We start from the raw sequence: 13,959 nt of genomic DNA, 5'->3' as shown, positions 1-13,959 counted from the left end.
CGGTTCTCAAATGTCCCTTGGGTTGCACAAACGTTTGCAGAACTAACTGTTCCTTGTGGTAGCAGTCAGAGCAACGTTGTGCAGGCTGCACAGGACAGGAAGTTCCATACTTGCTACACCCACATAAATTCCATACTTGCAACTTGCTACACTCACATAAATTCAACCATTCTGGATAAAGAAGTATTAGAGTATGAAGAGAAAGGCCCACTGGCACTGCTATTTAATTCCAGAGAATTTCTTGGGACAGAAGACAACAGAACAAGGGCATCAATACAATCGGTAGTCATTTCTTAGTTGTTTGTTTGTTTGTTTGAGGCAGTATTAAAGACTTACTAGAGGAGATAAAGTTACCTTTATTAACAGATATTGGCTTTTTATTTTACAGTTAAAAAAGGAATACGATACGTAAACAAAACATCTACTTCAGAACAGTTAGCTTCCACTTGACAGCATTTCTCATCTTTGGAGGTGTGAGGCTCTCTGAATCTAGAAAGAAAAAGAACAAATAAATTACAACTAAATGAACGACCACCCCGTGCTGGTATTATACAATTATTTGCCTTTCTGGAGAGTAAACGGCTACCTAGGATGTCAAAGCGTATACCCGCATCAGATTGATAGAAAAACATACATAAATTAGATGTATATTATAAATAATAATGTAAATGAGCTCACATCATTTCTCCCACATGAAACAATAGTGTATTATGAACCCAAGCATCCATAATCTTTGCGTATCCGAATGAGAAATCTTTGGCCAACAAAAAAATAGGCAAAATAATAAACCTACCTTGCTGGGGTGCTATGGGCCTCTGCTGTTGGTAGGAAGCCATGATGCTGTTTGCTGTCGAGTTGGGACCGGTGACCTGTTGAGCAGGAAAAGTGGTTATAGTTGCATTTCATTTGGTTTAATTTCCTCCATTTAAAGGAGAGTGAATATACCGGTAGTCAACAGGGGAACAAGAGGATCCAGGAGGAAATACATCCCTAACCTGCACACATGCAATAACATTCACACCTCTGACCGGTAAAGCTCTTTCTAAGGCTAAGCTAATCCTCCATAGTTTTCCACTCTTCAACAGTGTTGGGCAGTAACTAGTTACTAGTAATACATTACTGTAATATTAATACCTTACCCAGTACACGAGTAGTATAAGGTATTACTCTGCCAAAACAGTAAGATTATACCATATTACTTTGTGACATATTACTTTTTTGTTTTTCTTTTGTTGGCTGCCGTTTGAAAACATTTCATTTAAAAGGTAGAGAGAGATTGCTGCTTTATTTTATAGCCTTTTTGGCTGATTGGTGACTCTCCTTCTTCTTAATATTATTACTCAAAACAATTGGATGCAGTTCTAAAAGAAGATGACTAAACAGAATGTGTTGTACATCCCTTTTTTGCGGGTGGGGGGGACGCAAAAGAAATATGTAATATTATAAATGTATTAGTCTTGATTTCAATTAATAATAATATATATTTTTTAAGGAGTAATATGAAATAAGTAACCTTTTACTCTCTTATTGCCCAACACTGCTCTTCAATGTTGCCACTGTGCTCTTAACACCAGTAATGGACCAAGGTCATTCATAAATCATATGCATAAATGGCATTATAAAACATGTAGCTCAAATCACAAAATGTGATGCATGATCGAATAGCCATATACCATAACTGTAAAGTTGTATGCCTAAAGTTCAATATCACTCTGCAACTAAGAGTGAAGTTGTTAGGCTATAAACATCACAATGTATAGTACAATAAATGACAATAATCAGTCGAAAGTCAGGGTTCGGACGTTCTGCATTGTTTACGCATTCATTCATTCAGCCCAGCTTCAAGTATATTCTTCCAGCAGAGAAGCAAGTCAAAACCAGCTGTAATTTGGAAGAGACATGAGCCGACTTCCAGAAGGTACAGTGCCTTCCTCTGGGACAACTGCGCGCAGCGCTCATTCTACACCAGAGCGTGTAGCTTTCAAACGGAGTAGGTAAAAGTAAAAAAAGTAAGCCTTGCCGAGCCATGAGGCCCATGAGCCTATCTCCTGTTTCTGTAGCGTGAGGCAGCTTGATGTACAAGTACACCCCCTGGACATGATTTACAAGTACACCCCCTGGACATGACACTAGTATGTCGCAGGGACTTACCCCAATCCAACCCTTGGTGCCGAGTGCCAAGCATCAAGAGTCCTTTCAGTCTTCGGTATGACCTGGCCGGGGATTGAACCCGACCTTCCAGTCTCAGGGCATACATAATAAAATGTATATTATTTTCACTCACTGGTGTTTGACTCTGTTGCAGGCCCTCTTGCCACACTTCAGGGATGGCTGCCTCCATCAGCTGGAGTGCCTCATCATAAGCCTGCTGCAGCTTCTCCCCCTGGCCGTCAAACTGGAATAGTACCAGAGTCTTCAACAGGCTGTGCACTTCCTCTACAGTAGGCGGGAAAAATCAGCTTTTAGACCCAGAGTGCAGGCTTATTATTCTTTCATTAATAGGTAGTGGCTCCTGGACCAGTCATTAGGTTAGAAATGGTAAAGTTTACATAGAATGAGTTTGGTTTGGTTTAAGTCAGGGTAAGGACCTAGGAGGGCAGCAACCCCGCAATAAAACACGTTCTTGCTGGGCGTCAATGCATGGTTGGTACCTCTCATCTTGTCCACGGTGTGGATGATCTCTGCCAGAGCATGAAGCAGAGCTCGGTCCTCCAGAGGACTCCCTTCCTTGAGGCTCAGTTTCTTGCGCTCTGCTTTCCGACGGTTCTTTGACGACCTCCTGTGGGGTTCGGGAAAGGAATGGGAGGGGAACAAGATAAAGAATTTAGAGAGAGGTAAAGAAGATAAAGGAAAGATGCTGCTAACAGCTGGTTGTGATGATGGTTCTGTTGTTTTAACAGCGTTACTCTTCACTTTCACTTTTCCATTTAAAATGTTCAGTTTCCTGACTGGACATTTCTCAATGGTTTGGATCTGTGATAATTATATTACCGGTAACACAACTGACAATATGATGACATTCTTTCCCAAACCGCCTCACTGTTTCCCCTATTATGCATTAAGCAGTGCCGCTGCCACTGAATTGTTACGTAAATTGTACTTTATTTTTAACAATGAAAGGTGGTTCCGTTTTTCAAAGCTTTACAAACTAAAGTTATGTTAGTACAGGTGATTCATATCTAGTTGCACAATTGTCGGCGGGGAGGAGAGAAGAGAAGAGCCCTCCAACACTCTTTGATCTCTCCCCAACGCCATCATGTTACTTACGCATGCTTCTTGTTATCACCGAACACTCTGAAACATATTCTAAATTGTCCGGGGGAAAAAAGAGATTATATTTCTATGGGGGTTCCGTACTCTCTCAGTAGTTCTGGGAATCCGACTTGTGGTACAGAATGGTGTTCAGGTCAATTAACTTTACGCTTACTCCTTTAGTTACAACAAGCACTGCATAGATGTAAACATTGAAGCAAACAGACGCTTATCAGGAGTCATGCAACTTACTGTAATCCATTTACTGTATCACTATCGTCTGATACACACCTACAAGCTATCATTTGGTCGCAATGCAACGTGTTGATACCTTGTATTATCTGTTATTTTTGTGAAGCAAGCAACACTGTTGCGCAATGCAGTACAAATTAAGCTTAATGTTCAACATCAAATGTTATCATTTAACTGCAAGGAAACATCTGTGAAATAAACATTTGGAAGATCCATCTTGAATCATGATCTCGCATACAAATCATGACCTCGCATCGAAAACCTGGGTATTGCACATATGCAGTGTTTTGCCTGGAGGCAGTCCACAGGGCCACTGTGACTGCTGTCAATCTCAAAGACACCCGACTTCTTGTTTTGCTTATTTTCCACGCAATATAAATATTCATCACCTCTGCATCTTTACACTAGCCTGACACTCAGCCTGAATTCTCATTTTGTTTCATTTTACATCTTTTTTTAATGGCCATGGTTAGCGATTCAGGGGCTGGAGCCAGTCCATCTTTACACAGTAATTTACTGTACTGTACTGTGTGTGTGTGTGTGTGTGTGTGTGTGTGTGTCTGTGTTAGTGAGAAAAAGAGAGAGGCTCACGAGGAGATACGGGAGTTGCTGTGGGAGTACTTGGAGCCCGTCATCACACTGCTGGCTTCAGAGAACAGCTCTGCGTCGGGGCAGTCTGCACCGTCCTCGTCTGACGATGGGGAGACGAAGGCATGTTGCTTAGTACATTTTTCTAAATAAGCAGTTGATTGGTTTGAGTCAAATCTTCAAAATAGAGAGAGCAGCATAGCCACAGAAGCAGCCGAGGTTATGAACCATGAAATGCTCTCATCTTTCATAGTATTATAGTACCGTTTACTTCGTTTTGGGAGCTTGGATACACTTTCTATAATAGCCCACCCATGTCAATAATACATTATGAACATAATTATAATGCATTACAACACTGTAAATGTAAACATTTTAATAATGCTTCATAACAATAATCACAACACATTATAATGACTTATAATTTCAAGTATTAACTTGATAACTGCTGGGTACTCACACGCATATACATTGTTTTGGCAATTTTCATCATGTATTATAATCAGGCCTATTTGGAGAAAGCTGATTGTATGTGCAATCAGCCTTCTCCATAAAGGGCTGTCAACTCTGTCAAATCTTTCACAACAAATCTTAAGTGCTCATTTTTTATATATATTGTTGTGATGTGTATTTCTATAGTGTATTGTGGTTTCACGATAATGATGAAATGTTCTATGAGCAGGGTGTGGCTGTAAACAAGTCCTTGGCTTAGTCCACTTCCCTGGGTAAACAAAGAACTTTGCTTTGCTCCTGAATGCTCTTTTCACTCACACTTTACAGCGCGAAGCTGCTTTGTAAGAACGACGAACTGCGTGGAATTACTTTATTTATTTACCATGAACTGTAAAGTTGCATTCTTCTTATTTATTGGTCTCTCTCTCATGAATTTTAACGTTTTACATTCTTCTTATTTATTGGTCTCTCAGTCTCCTATGATGTTTGCACTTTTGTATCTTTTCCTACTGTCTGAATATGTGATGTGAAAATCTATCTGTCTGTTTTTAGAGCACTGAAACAAATTCCAATCAACTCTGTTGACATGGCAATAAAGTATTGAATCCTTGAATCCTGAATTCATGTTTTTTAATTGCATTATATTATTAATATACATTACATAAATATTATATTATTGACATTTTCATCTAACTTACACTGCTACTATTTCTAGAATCAGTATGTGCACAATTGTCAAGTGCAAAACTACTAGAGCAGGGCACTGCTCTTATTCGTTTTGTTTGTTTGTCTTTTGTTAACTCCACCAAGGAGGTCAAATTTTCGCTTGTTTGTTAAATATGTTTTTGGTCTGTTACCAACATATCTTAAAATAGTAATGGGCAGATTGCCATGAAATTTACTGTGTACATTCATGCTTAAAGAGGAAGGAACCAATTGATTTTGGTGACCCTCTGACCTTTCGCTCTAGTAACAATATCCAAAGGCCAAACATTCAATTTTCAAATGAGCGTTTCTCTTGACCCCTTTAGTCATAAAGACACAATTTGCCGTGCACATTCACGCTCGCCAGAGGAGGAGGAAATCTATTGATTTTTGGTGACCCCTCCGACCCCTTCTTCTAGCGCTATACCGCGAGGTGAAACATTCAAATGAGGAAACTGGGCAGACTTTTAGGCATTCGCGCGGAATTCTGCACTCTTACTGAGTGCATTCTTGTTTCATTTATAGAAAGCACCTGATCAAATAAGTTTAATGTTGTTGTTGTTGTTTTTACCCAGCAGCTCCAGTCTGGCCTTCTCCTTCAGCTCTCGTACCACAGCCAGGCGGGTCTTATGACGGGTGAACGTCGCCCTCTGACCTTCCATGAAGGACATCTGAGTACTGAAGGCTAAGAAAAGATGACATCATATTAACCTCTCTCGTATACGTACCGTTTTGTATCGTAGCCATCAGGCTTGAATGAGCAATTAGCTGTAGTATATGCCCTGGTCCAGTGGTTCCCAAACACTGGGTCGGGACCAGTTTGTGGGCCGTGGACACATTTATATGGGTCCCTTTTTTTTGTTTCCTACTTTTTATCTCAAAATGCAATGATTTTTGTTCAGTAATTAAATCAAAGACAAAATCTAAGAAAAAATAATAATTAGAAAACAAATGTTTAAGAAGTAGTGTAAATAGCTGATCTACAAGCTCTCAGCGCAGCGTGAAGCAATGCGTTGTGAGCTTGTAGGTCGTGTACTTTCACTAGTTTGGGCAAAGTCTAATCTGTCTCTGTTGGGTCACAGGCTAAACAGTTTGGGAACCACTGCCCTAGTCTAATACAATTTGACATGGGAGAACATTTGAAATTCAGACAATTCTCGACAATTTCTGCTTATAATGACATGTCCAAAACAGGTGCACCAGGGTTAAAATTGTTTTATGTTTGAATTGAATTAAGTTTTGACATTCACATGAAATGTCCAAAACTACACCAACATAACAAACATCGTTATTTTATTATGTTATGCACTACCATATTATCTTCTTACAATGCTAACCATATGATCCTATCCTTATAGTCAATGAAATGGGAAATTAATCTTGTCTTGTTCTATTCTATACTATTCTATTATCCAGGCTATCACATGAGCAGCCTTACCTTCTAGAAGAGCTGGCTTCAGGTCTGTTTCAATGATGTCTTGTCTGTTGTGCATATAGGCCTGGAACAGATAAAGTGTACAGTGTGTAAAGTGTACTGTAACTTACAAAGGAAACGCAACAGACATTCTTTTAAAGTAAAACCGTTAAAAGGTTAAAAAAAAATGAAGAAAACTAAAGTTGGTGGCTATTTTGATAACTTACCAGGCGGAGCGCCTCATCCCAAAGTGCACCTTTGATCAAAGCTGAGATGGCTTCTTCACAGTCCTGAAACGGAAACACATCCTCAGACGGTTATGTCAGCTGCTCAACAAATTACTTTCTTTGGCAAGATATCTTTACAATGACGTAAAGTGAAGAGAGATAGGAAACATGGATAGTCGGGAAGTGACATGCAGAAAGTCCGCCGGCGGACTCTGCCATCAAAGCCTATAATACGAGCCTTAACCACTTGGCCTTTAGCTGCTCGACAGATTTACGAGTTCATACAAAAACCGGTAACAACACTGACAATTTCCACAGGACAACACTGTGGCCAAGAAGAGCAGAACATTATTGAGATGTTCCATAAAGGCATTGGGTCATCATGACGTCCTACCTTGGCATACTGGTCCAACAGCACTGCTGCTTCAGAGCACCGTCGCTGTTCAATCAGCTTTTCTACAACAGAAAGAAACAAGAGATGATGTACAGTAGTACATCTGCAACTAAAAAGCTGCTTGTCCACCAGCAGGCATGCCCTAATAATAATGTGATGTATGCAGTTACACAAGATATAATTGTGCTTTTCTGCATATATTGGATAGTGCACAGTACAGTATGGTGACTGACAACAATTACGATTATCTCAAATAATTAGACGATTGTGTAATGATAGTGACAGCTCAGTCAGTGGCTGAGGTGAGAGTTCCACCGTACCCGCCAGGTCTCGGGCCAAAAGAGCCAGCTGTGCGGGGGGCAGGGGGATCTGTTGGGCCACACAGAGGGCGTGTCTCCAGCTGCTAGCGCCCACGAAGGCCTGCAGGGCACGGGCCGGCTCACCACAACGCCACAGCAACAGGCCCGCCATCTCAGCCTGCTGCTGGTCCACCAAGTGCTCAGCGTAGGCACAGCTCAGAGCCTGGCAGAGATAGAGAGAGGGGGGTGTTCAGAGGGGTGTAAAAGTCAGGGTTCCAGCATGAAGGTGAGAACTGTAGCACTGAAATGCAAATACAATCCAATGTATACTAAAGTTATGCAGACAAAAAAGTATATATCTTAATGTAATACTACTAATCGAACGTTCAACCATTTTTTTAAAAGTTTTTAATACTTTTGTTGGTTAATGTCCCATCATGTAATGTGCCATGTCAAATTCCTTGCATGTGTGCACAGAAAATATTATGCAATTACAGCACTACCAGTTATGAGGCAAATGCAGGTAAATGCTGCTTTGGGGAGTTCATTTAATTGTCATAAGACAATATGTCATAGCCATGTTTGGCTATGACCAAATACAAACCAAGAATTGGTCATTGCTCCAATGATGCTGCAACCATTACCAGAGTGTGGTAAAAGCCACTGGATGCTGTATACCTTGTACTGTGGACTGTCTACTGGGTAGAGTCTCAGTTACTTTGTTCTGTGGGCTGTCTACTGGGTAAAGTCTCAGTTACGTTGTACTGTGGGCTGTCTACTGGGTAGAGTCTCAGTTACTTTGTTCTGTGGGCTGTCTACTGGGTAGAGTCTCAGTTACTTTGTTCTGTGGGCTGTCTACTGGGTAGAGTCTCAGTTACTTTGTTCTGTGGACTGTCTACTGGGTAGAGTCTCAGTTACTTTGTTCTGTGGGCTGTCTACTGGGTAGAGTCTCAGTTACTTTGTACTGTGGGCTGTCTACTGGGTAGAGTCTCAGTTACCTTGTACTGTGGGCTGTCTACTGGGTAGAGTCTCAGTTACCTTGTACTGTGGGCTGTCTACTGGGTAGAGTCTCAGTTACCTTGTACTGTGGGCTGTCTACTGGGTAGAGTCTCAGTTACCTTGTACTGTGGGCTGTCTACTGGGTAGAGTCTCAGTTACCTTGTACTGTGGGCTGTCTACTGGGTAGAGTCTCATTGCTTCACTGTACAACTTCTGTTCCTTCACCAGGTTCAGAGCCTCAGTGAAGTGTTCTTCTCCTGCGTCCCAGACAGAAACACAACATCTTTTTTTAGGACTCAAATTGTGCATGGAGAGTGAAGACAGGATCCATTGTCGTATTACTACCTGCATTTTTAACTTTTGCATGACATTGTAATATGATGAAGTATAAAATGGGGAATATAGAGATACAAGGTTCCTGCCCTGCAGCGACAATATGCATTACTGTCGCGTTTTGAGCACAAAATACTCAGCAACCGATCGATCAAATCAATCATTCTTAACAACAAAAAGTAGTGTGTGACTCTGTGCATACCACTTACCACATTTGCTGAGGTGGTGTAATGCCTTTTTGTATCTTTTCAGGTGTTTGTCGATGGTGTACCTCTGGTAGTTTGTCTCCAGAGTATTGAGCATGTTGAGGAAAGGGAGGTATTCTTTGGGGTCCTTCCATGTTTGAAAAAACAAACGAGAATTAGAAGAGGCAACCCAATGGGATTATTTAGCAGCCCATCTTGTTAAAATCTCCGGCTCTTAATTGTGTAAAATCAATAAAGCATTGCAGGGGTACATTTATATTATATAGCTCATTTATCCAAAGCGCTTTACAAAGAAAGTGCATTACATTCAGCCATTCACACACACATTGACGACAGAGGCAACCACGCGAGGCATCAACTTGCTGCTCATCAGGAGCAGTTTGATCACAGAATAAAGCTAGTGAGCAACCACTAACTTGGTAACAATGCGATCAGTCAACTATTTTTACAAATGTTGTTAGCATTCAAAAATTCAACATGCATACAAAATGATGTTATAAATTCATTGTGTCTTACAATGTGTCGACAGCAAATAATTATGCAACAATCAATGCTGCTAAGAGCGTTCATGTGTCCTGCTTGGATTGGATGTGTGGCTCCAGGTGGATGTATATATAACCCAGTCTGAAATGGGATTTATTTCCTTACTTTCTGGGACTTCTCGACCACCATGAGGACCAGGTCAAAGTCATAGGTGCCCAAAGAGTGTTCGTACAGGTCGTTGACATTGACAAGAAACAGCAAGTACTTCAGAGCCTCTTCAGCAGTCACACCAGCACCAGGGGGATTCACTGGAACACACACGCACGCACGCACACACACAGAAGAGAAAGAATATAATACACCAAAGTCAGTGAGACCATTAAAAATGTAAAACTTGATTTTATATTGAATTTATCAGTACACAAATTGAATCATTTGAATTTTGAATAATCAAACCATAAGTTCAGCTGATATTTAACCGCTTAAACCATCTACACTTGCTTAGTTCACAGGGGTCAGCTCTGTACTCGGTGCGGTCTGTTTATCCCCTTCACACCGAATCTCTTAGACATAAATAGCATATCTGCATGCTCACAATACATCACGCTGCGAGGAGTTGTGAGCTTGTAGATCAGCAATCTGCAAAAGATACCCCCAGAATAGGAATTCTAGGCTTCTCCTGTGTCTTGTGTTCATATTACCTCGAAGCTCATGGACTTTCTGCAGAGCAATCTCCAACTCAGGAACGGTTTTCTTTACGTGTGATGTCAGTATAGAGAGACAGTACCTGAGGAGGCGGGACAACAGTTATTAAAACAGAGATGGTGAATGAAGTTTAAGGTAATTGAAAGACCAGCCCATAGAGCAGGTTGCTTCCTTCTCGTTTCTTGGCAATATAATCCCCAATTCCTTGAAATGGAAATGAAATATCAGGCAAAGCTCAAAGACTATTTACGAACTCCGGTGTTAGTAAATAAGTCTTTGCGCTCCACGAACATGGTCCAAGATCAACACCACACAGAATAATTATTCATAATTGAGCTACAGTAGTCACATAAACTGCAATAGAAAAGGCAGTAAATAAGTTAATTTTGTATTTTAGCCGAAAAGTGCAGCACTGACTGAAGATGCTATAACTGTGGCCCGTACATTAGCTCCTGCCTTCATTGTTTTCTACTGCACTGTACTGTACTGTACTGTACTGTACTGTACTGTACTGTACTGTACTGTATGTACACCATCGCAGCAAGGCACAAGCTAAGAGAGAATTCAGTCGCTGCCACACAGACAACTGGACATGAATGTTAGTTAAAAAACATTTGATGTTACCGGTAAATACATAAGTGTATAAGTGTAAGTGTTGTTGCTCATATTTATGAGGCAAAATTCAACATTGTGGACAATACATGAAACAAACTAAATAACAAACATAGGCTAGATTGGACCCCTTTGCATGCTTCTAGTGTCAGAATGCTGAGCAGTTTTAAGTCTGTCTAATCATTAGTCCCCTATATCCAAGGACCGGGTGCAGGTCTTTTTTCCGACAGCATATTGATCCGAAACCTCAATCCTAACCTAACCCTAACCGCAAGCACGGGAGCAGCGCATGTCGGACCATCGCTTTTTCGCATCTCAAGAGGCTTATCCTTTCAATAAAAGGTACATTAATTATTATTGCCTTCATACCTTAAGAGCACAGTACCTTTCCATTTCAGCTTTGCATTTCGTTCCTCACAATTGGGAGACCAATAATAACTGTCAATCTGATTAGACTAAAATATTCATTGATATTCTAAATATGTATATATATATATCTAGGATCTCAATGACAATGAACGAAGCATCACTCACTTGTGTGGATCCATTGCTTGCATAGAATTACGCAAGGCATCACACACTACATCAATTTTCTTCCGCCCTGCGGTTACTGGAGGCTGGATCAAACTGTTCTGAGGGCAGGGGTACATGGTTTTGGTCGTGTCTTCATCCCTGTGGTAGAATAAGAATAAGAATAATAATCCGCAATGAATATAATTTCCTTTGAGCACAGTGGTTCTTTCTCCTCCAGCTGAAGTGAATCAAATCCTAAACAGCAGTTCTCAGACCCTGTGATCTTACCTGAGCTCGGTGAGGAACAGGTTGATGTGGTTGATGGAGTTCAGCTGTGTGAGAAAGGTCTCCACGTTATCAAGAAACGCCTGTAGAAAGAAGCAGACAGAGTCATGGATCTCCACAGTTTGTCAGCACGTTAAAAACTGACACCACATCAGCCTTGATGATCAGCTTTCTGAATTACACGACAGAATCTATGGTCAACATTTCAGAATACAGCAGGTCACCGAGCAGTTGCATTCTAGCCTGGCTTCAGTCCTTGAATCGCTAGCCACGGCCATTGAAAATATATTCTCAGGGTCTGGTGGTGCTGTCGAAGGTAGGGTATTCTCGGTTGAAAATCGAACTGTCCAATGGGGATGGGGATGATCCAGTATGAACCAATCGCCAAAGACTTCCACTTTGGCCACGGCCCCAATTGAGAAAACGGCTGCACTGAGAGAGCTTTCAGACGCAATAATGTAGTGAAACTAAATGAAAAGTCAGGATGCGAGTCAGGCTAGTTGCATTCGAAAAATTACCAAGAACAGTAAGATAAGAATCATAAGATGCAGAAGATCAAAATGTATTGGTTAGGTTACAGGGGATAGATCAAGTTGTTACAGCTGATCAGCATATGTTACCAAATGCAGCAAGTACATAGTCAGTCATAGAACATTTTTACATTTTTGTTTTTAAGTAGAGGATCAGAGCTAAATATGATGAAACCATTTTGGATATACTGTACAGCTTATAGAAACATGTTTCAGAAAATGGAACTTTTGAGAAAAACGATTTGGCACAGAAACGACAGATTTTCACACAGTATCAGTTCAAAATACATCTCAAAAATCAATTAAGACTGATTTGATATGTAGGCTATTTACTGAGTGTAGTCAATTACCCAACAAATGAATAATGGTGGATTTACTCCACCTACAACTTTTTAAATGTAGTTCAACACATACCAAAGTATGCCTTCATCAGTCTGAATCTTTTAAACATAAGCAGCTGCTCTCACTATTATTTTAGTATAAGAAAACACTGCATTTGAATAGCTAGAGCTCAAGGTGAGAAATAACTCTCCAGGCAATAAAGTTTCACGTCCTGCCATCTTTTTTCATTGAAACAAAAAAACTAGGAAAACGTGACTTCATATTTACAGTATGCACCAATTTCAGCTCGATACACTGGAGAAGGCAGTTGCATCTGCTGAAACGTTAGTTCCTACTCTGCGTCTTAAAAAATAATCGGCACTTTGGCTATCGGTGTGTGCAGCCACTCTTTTGACTTATCTTTTTACCAATTTCAGCTCTGACCGTGGCTTATATTTTTTATTATTTCATGTATTTTTTTTGAGGCTCTGAATACAATGCATATAGAACTACCCAAGTTCTGTGTTTTTTTTTTTCTTTCTATTTTGCACTGGGAGATTCGTCTGGTTTCCAGGCTAAAATAAATGTATTTAATTGAATATATTTTGACAGAAATCAAATTACACACCTTTTTTTATATCCGTTTATATGATGGATTACATATACCGTAGACTCTGTAGTATAGAACTACATGAGAAAAACAATAAAAACAAAATAAACTCAAAGTCTAGTTTGAGTGCTGACAACTTGCCAGCACCATGCCGGTGCTAACTAAATCTTCTGTTACCACGTATTACCAAGTATTATGAGCTGAAACTGTCTGTCACCGTGGGTGTGATGCTCCGGTGTGTCAAAGCCAGCAGCTTTGACACACAGTTCTGCTGCCGATAAACATGCACACTTGCCACTATAAAACCTCTGAAATCTCTCAAATAGAAAAGACAGAATTCGTTATTACAATAAAAATAAAAATCGAAATCTGTGAAAGTTCACATCACAGCTACATAGTGTTGTAAACTGGCCAGAGGCAGTCTTCTTCAGTTGGTGTGCAGCACATACAGTACGTACAACAGTACACACATAGCCCCTGGCTATAACAGACACACACACCTTATATATACATACAGCCTCTTCTCTCCCTGGCTAGGACAGGATGTAAAACTAAACCAACATTTGCAGGAAACTGTACATGTAAGTGTGCATGCGTGAAGCAGCAAGGAGTACACTGCAGAATGAGCGGCCAAACAAACAATTATTCAAAAAAGAAACCTGTGTTTCTCATGTTGAAAAGACATAACAGCCATGGAAATAGATTCTGTGGCAAAAACACAATGTAATAATAATTGTGTGACTTTAGGCAACGTATACAGTATTTGCACATACCTGGA

The 13,959-nt window shown here is 40.4% G+C and overlaps 1 protein-coding gene across 1 annotated transcript in view; it reads right to left on the bottom strand.

The window, feature by feature from the left end:
- Positions 1-336: 336 nt before the first annotated feature.
- Positions 337-13,959, bottom strand: part of elp1 (elongator acetyltransferase complex subunit 1) — a 28,557-nt gene continuing 14,934 nt past the window's right edge. Inside the window, exons 21-36 of the mRNA XM_080774628.1 lie at positions 11,724-11,803; positions 11,457-11,594; positions 10,307-10,392; positions 9,771-9,913; positions 9,126-9,249; positions 8,743-8,840; positions 7,606-7,807; positions 7,286-7,347; positions 6,892-6,954; positions 6,689-6,749; positions 5,822-5,935; positions 4,096-4,195; positions 2,652-2,779; positions 2,285-2,436; positions 794-869; positions 337-489 (exon numbers count right to left, since the gene is read on the bottom strand). Coding sequence (XP_080630754.1) covers positions 422-489; positions 794-869; positions 2,285-2,436; positions 2,652-2,779; positions 4,096-4,195; positions 5,822-5,935; positions 6,689-6,749; positions 6,892-6,954; positions 7,286-7,347; positions 7,606-7,807; positions 8,743-8,840; positions 9,126-9,249; positions 9,771-9,913; positions 10,307-10,392; positions 11,457-11,594; positions 11,724-11,803 — 1,695 coding nt within the window. The 3' untranslated portion in view covers positions 337-421. The remainder of the gene's footprint in view (positions 490-793; positions 870-2,284; positions 2,437-2,651; positions 2,780-4,095; positions 4,196-5,821; positions 5,936-6,688; positions 6,750-6,891; positions 6,955-7,285; positions 7,348-7,605; positions 7,808-8,742; positions 8,841-9,125; positions 9,250-9,770; positions 9,914-10,306; positions 10,393-11,456; positions 11,595-11,723; positions 11,804-13,959) is intronic.

The sequence above is a fragment of the Protomyctophum bolini genome (assembly GCF_963924005.1).
Source record: "Protomyctophum bolini genome assembly, chromosome: 10".
In the NCBI taxonomy this organism is placed as follows: domain Eukaryota; kingdom Metazoa; phylum Chordata; class Actinopteri; order Myctophiformes; family Myctophidae; genus Protomyctophum; species Protomyctophum bolini.
The sequence above is the reverse complement of the archived record's forward strand: the minus strand, read 5'-3'. Positions and strand labels throughout refer to the sequence as shown.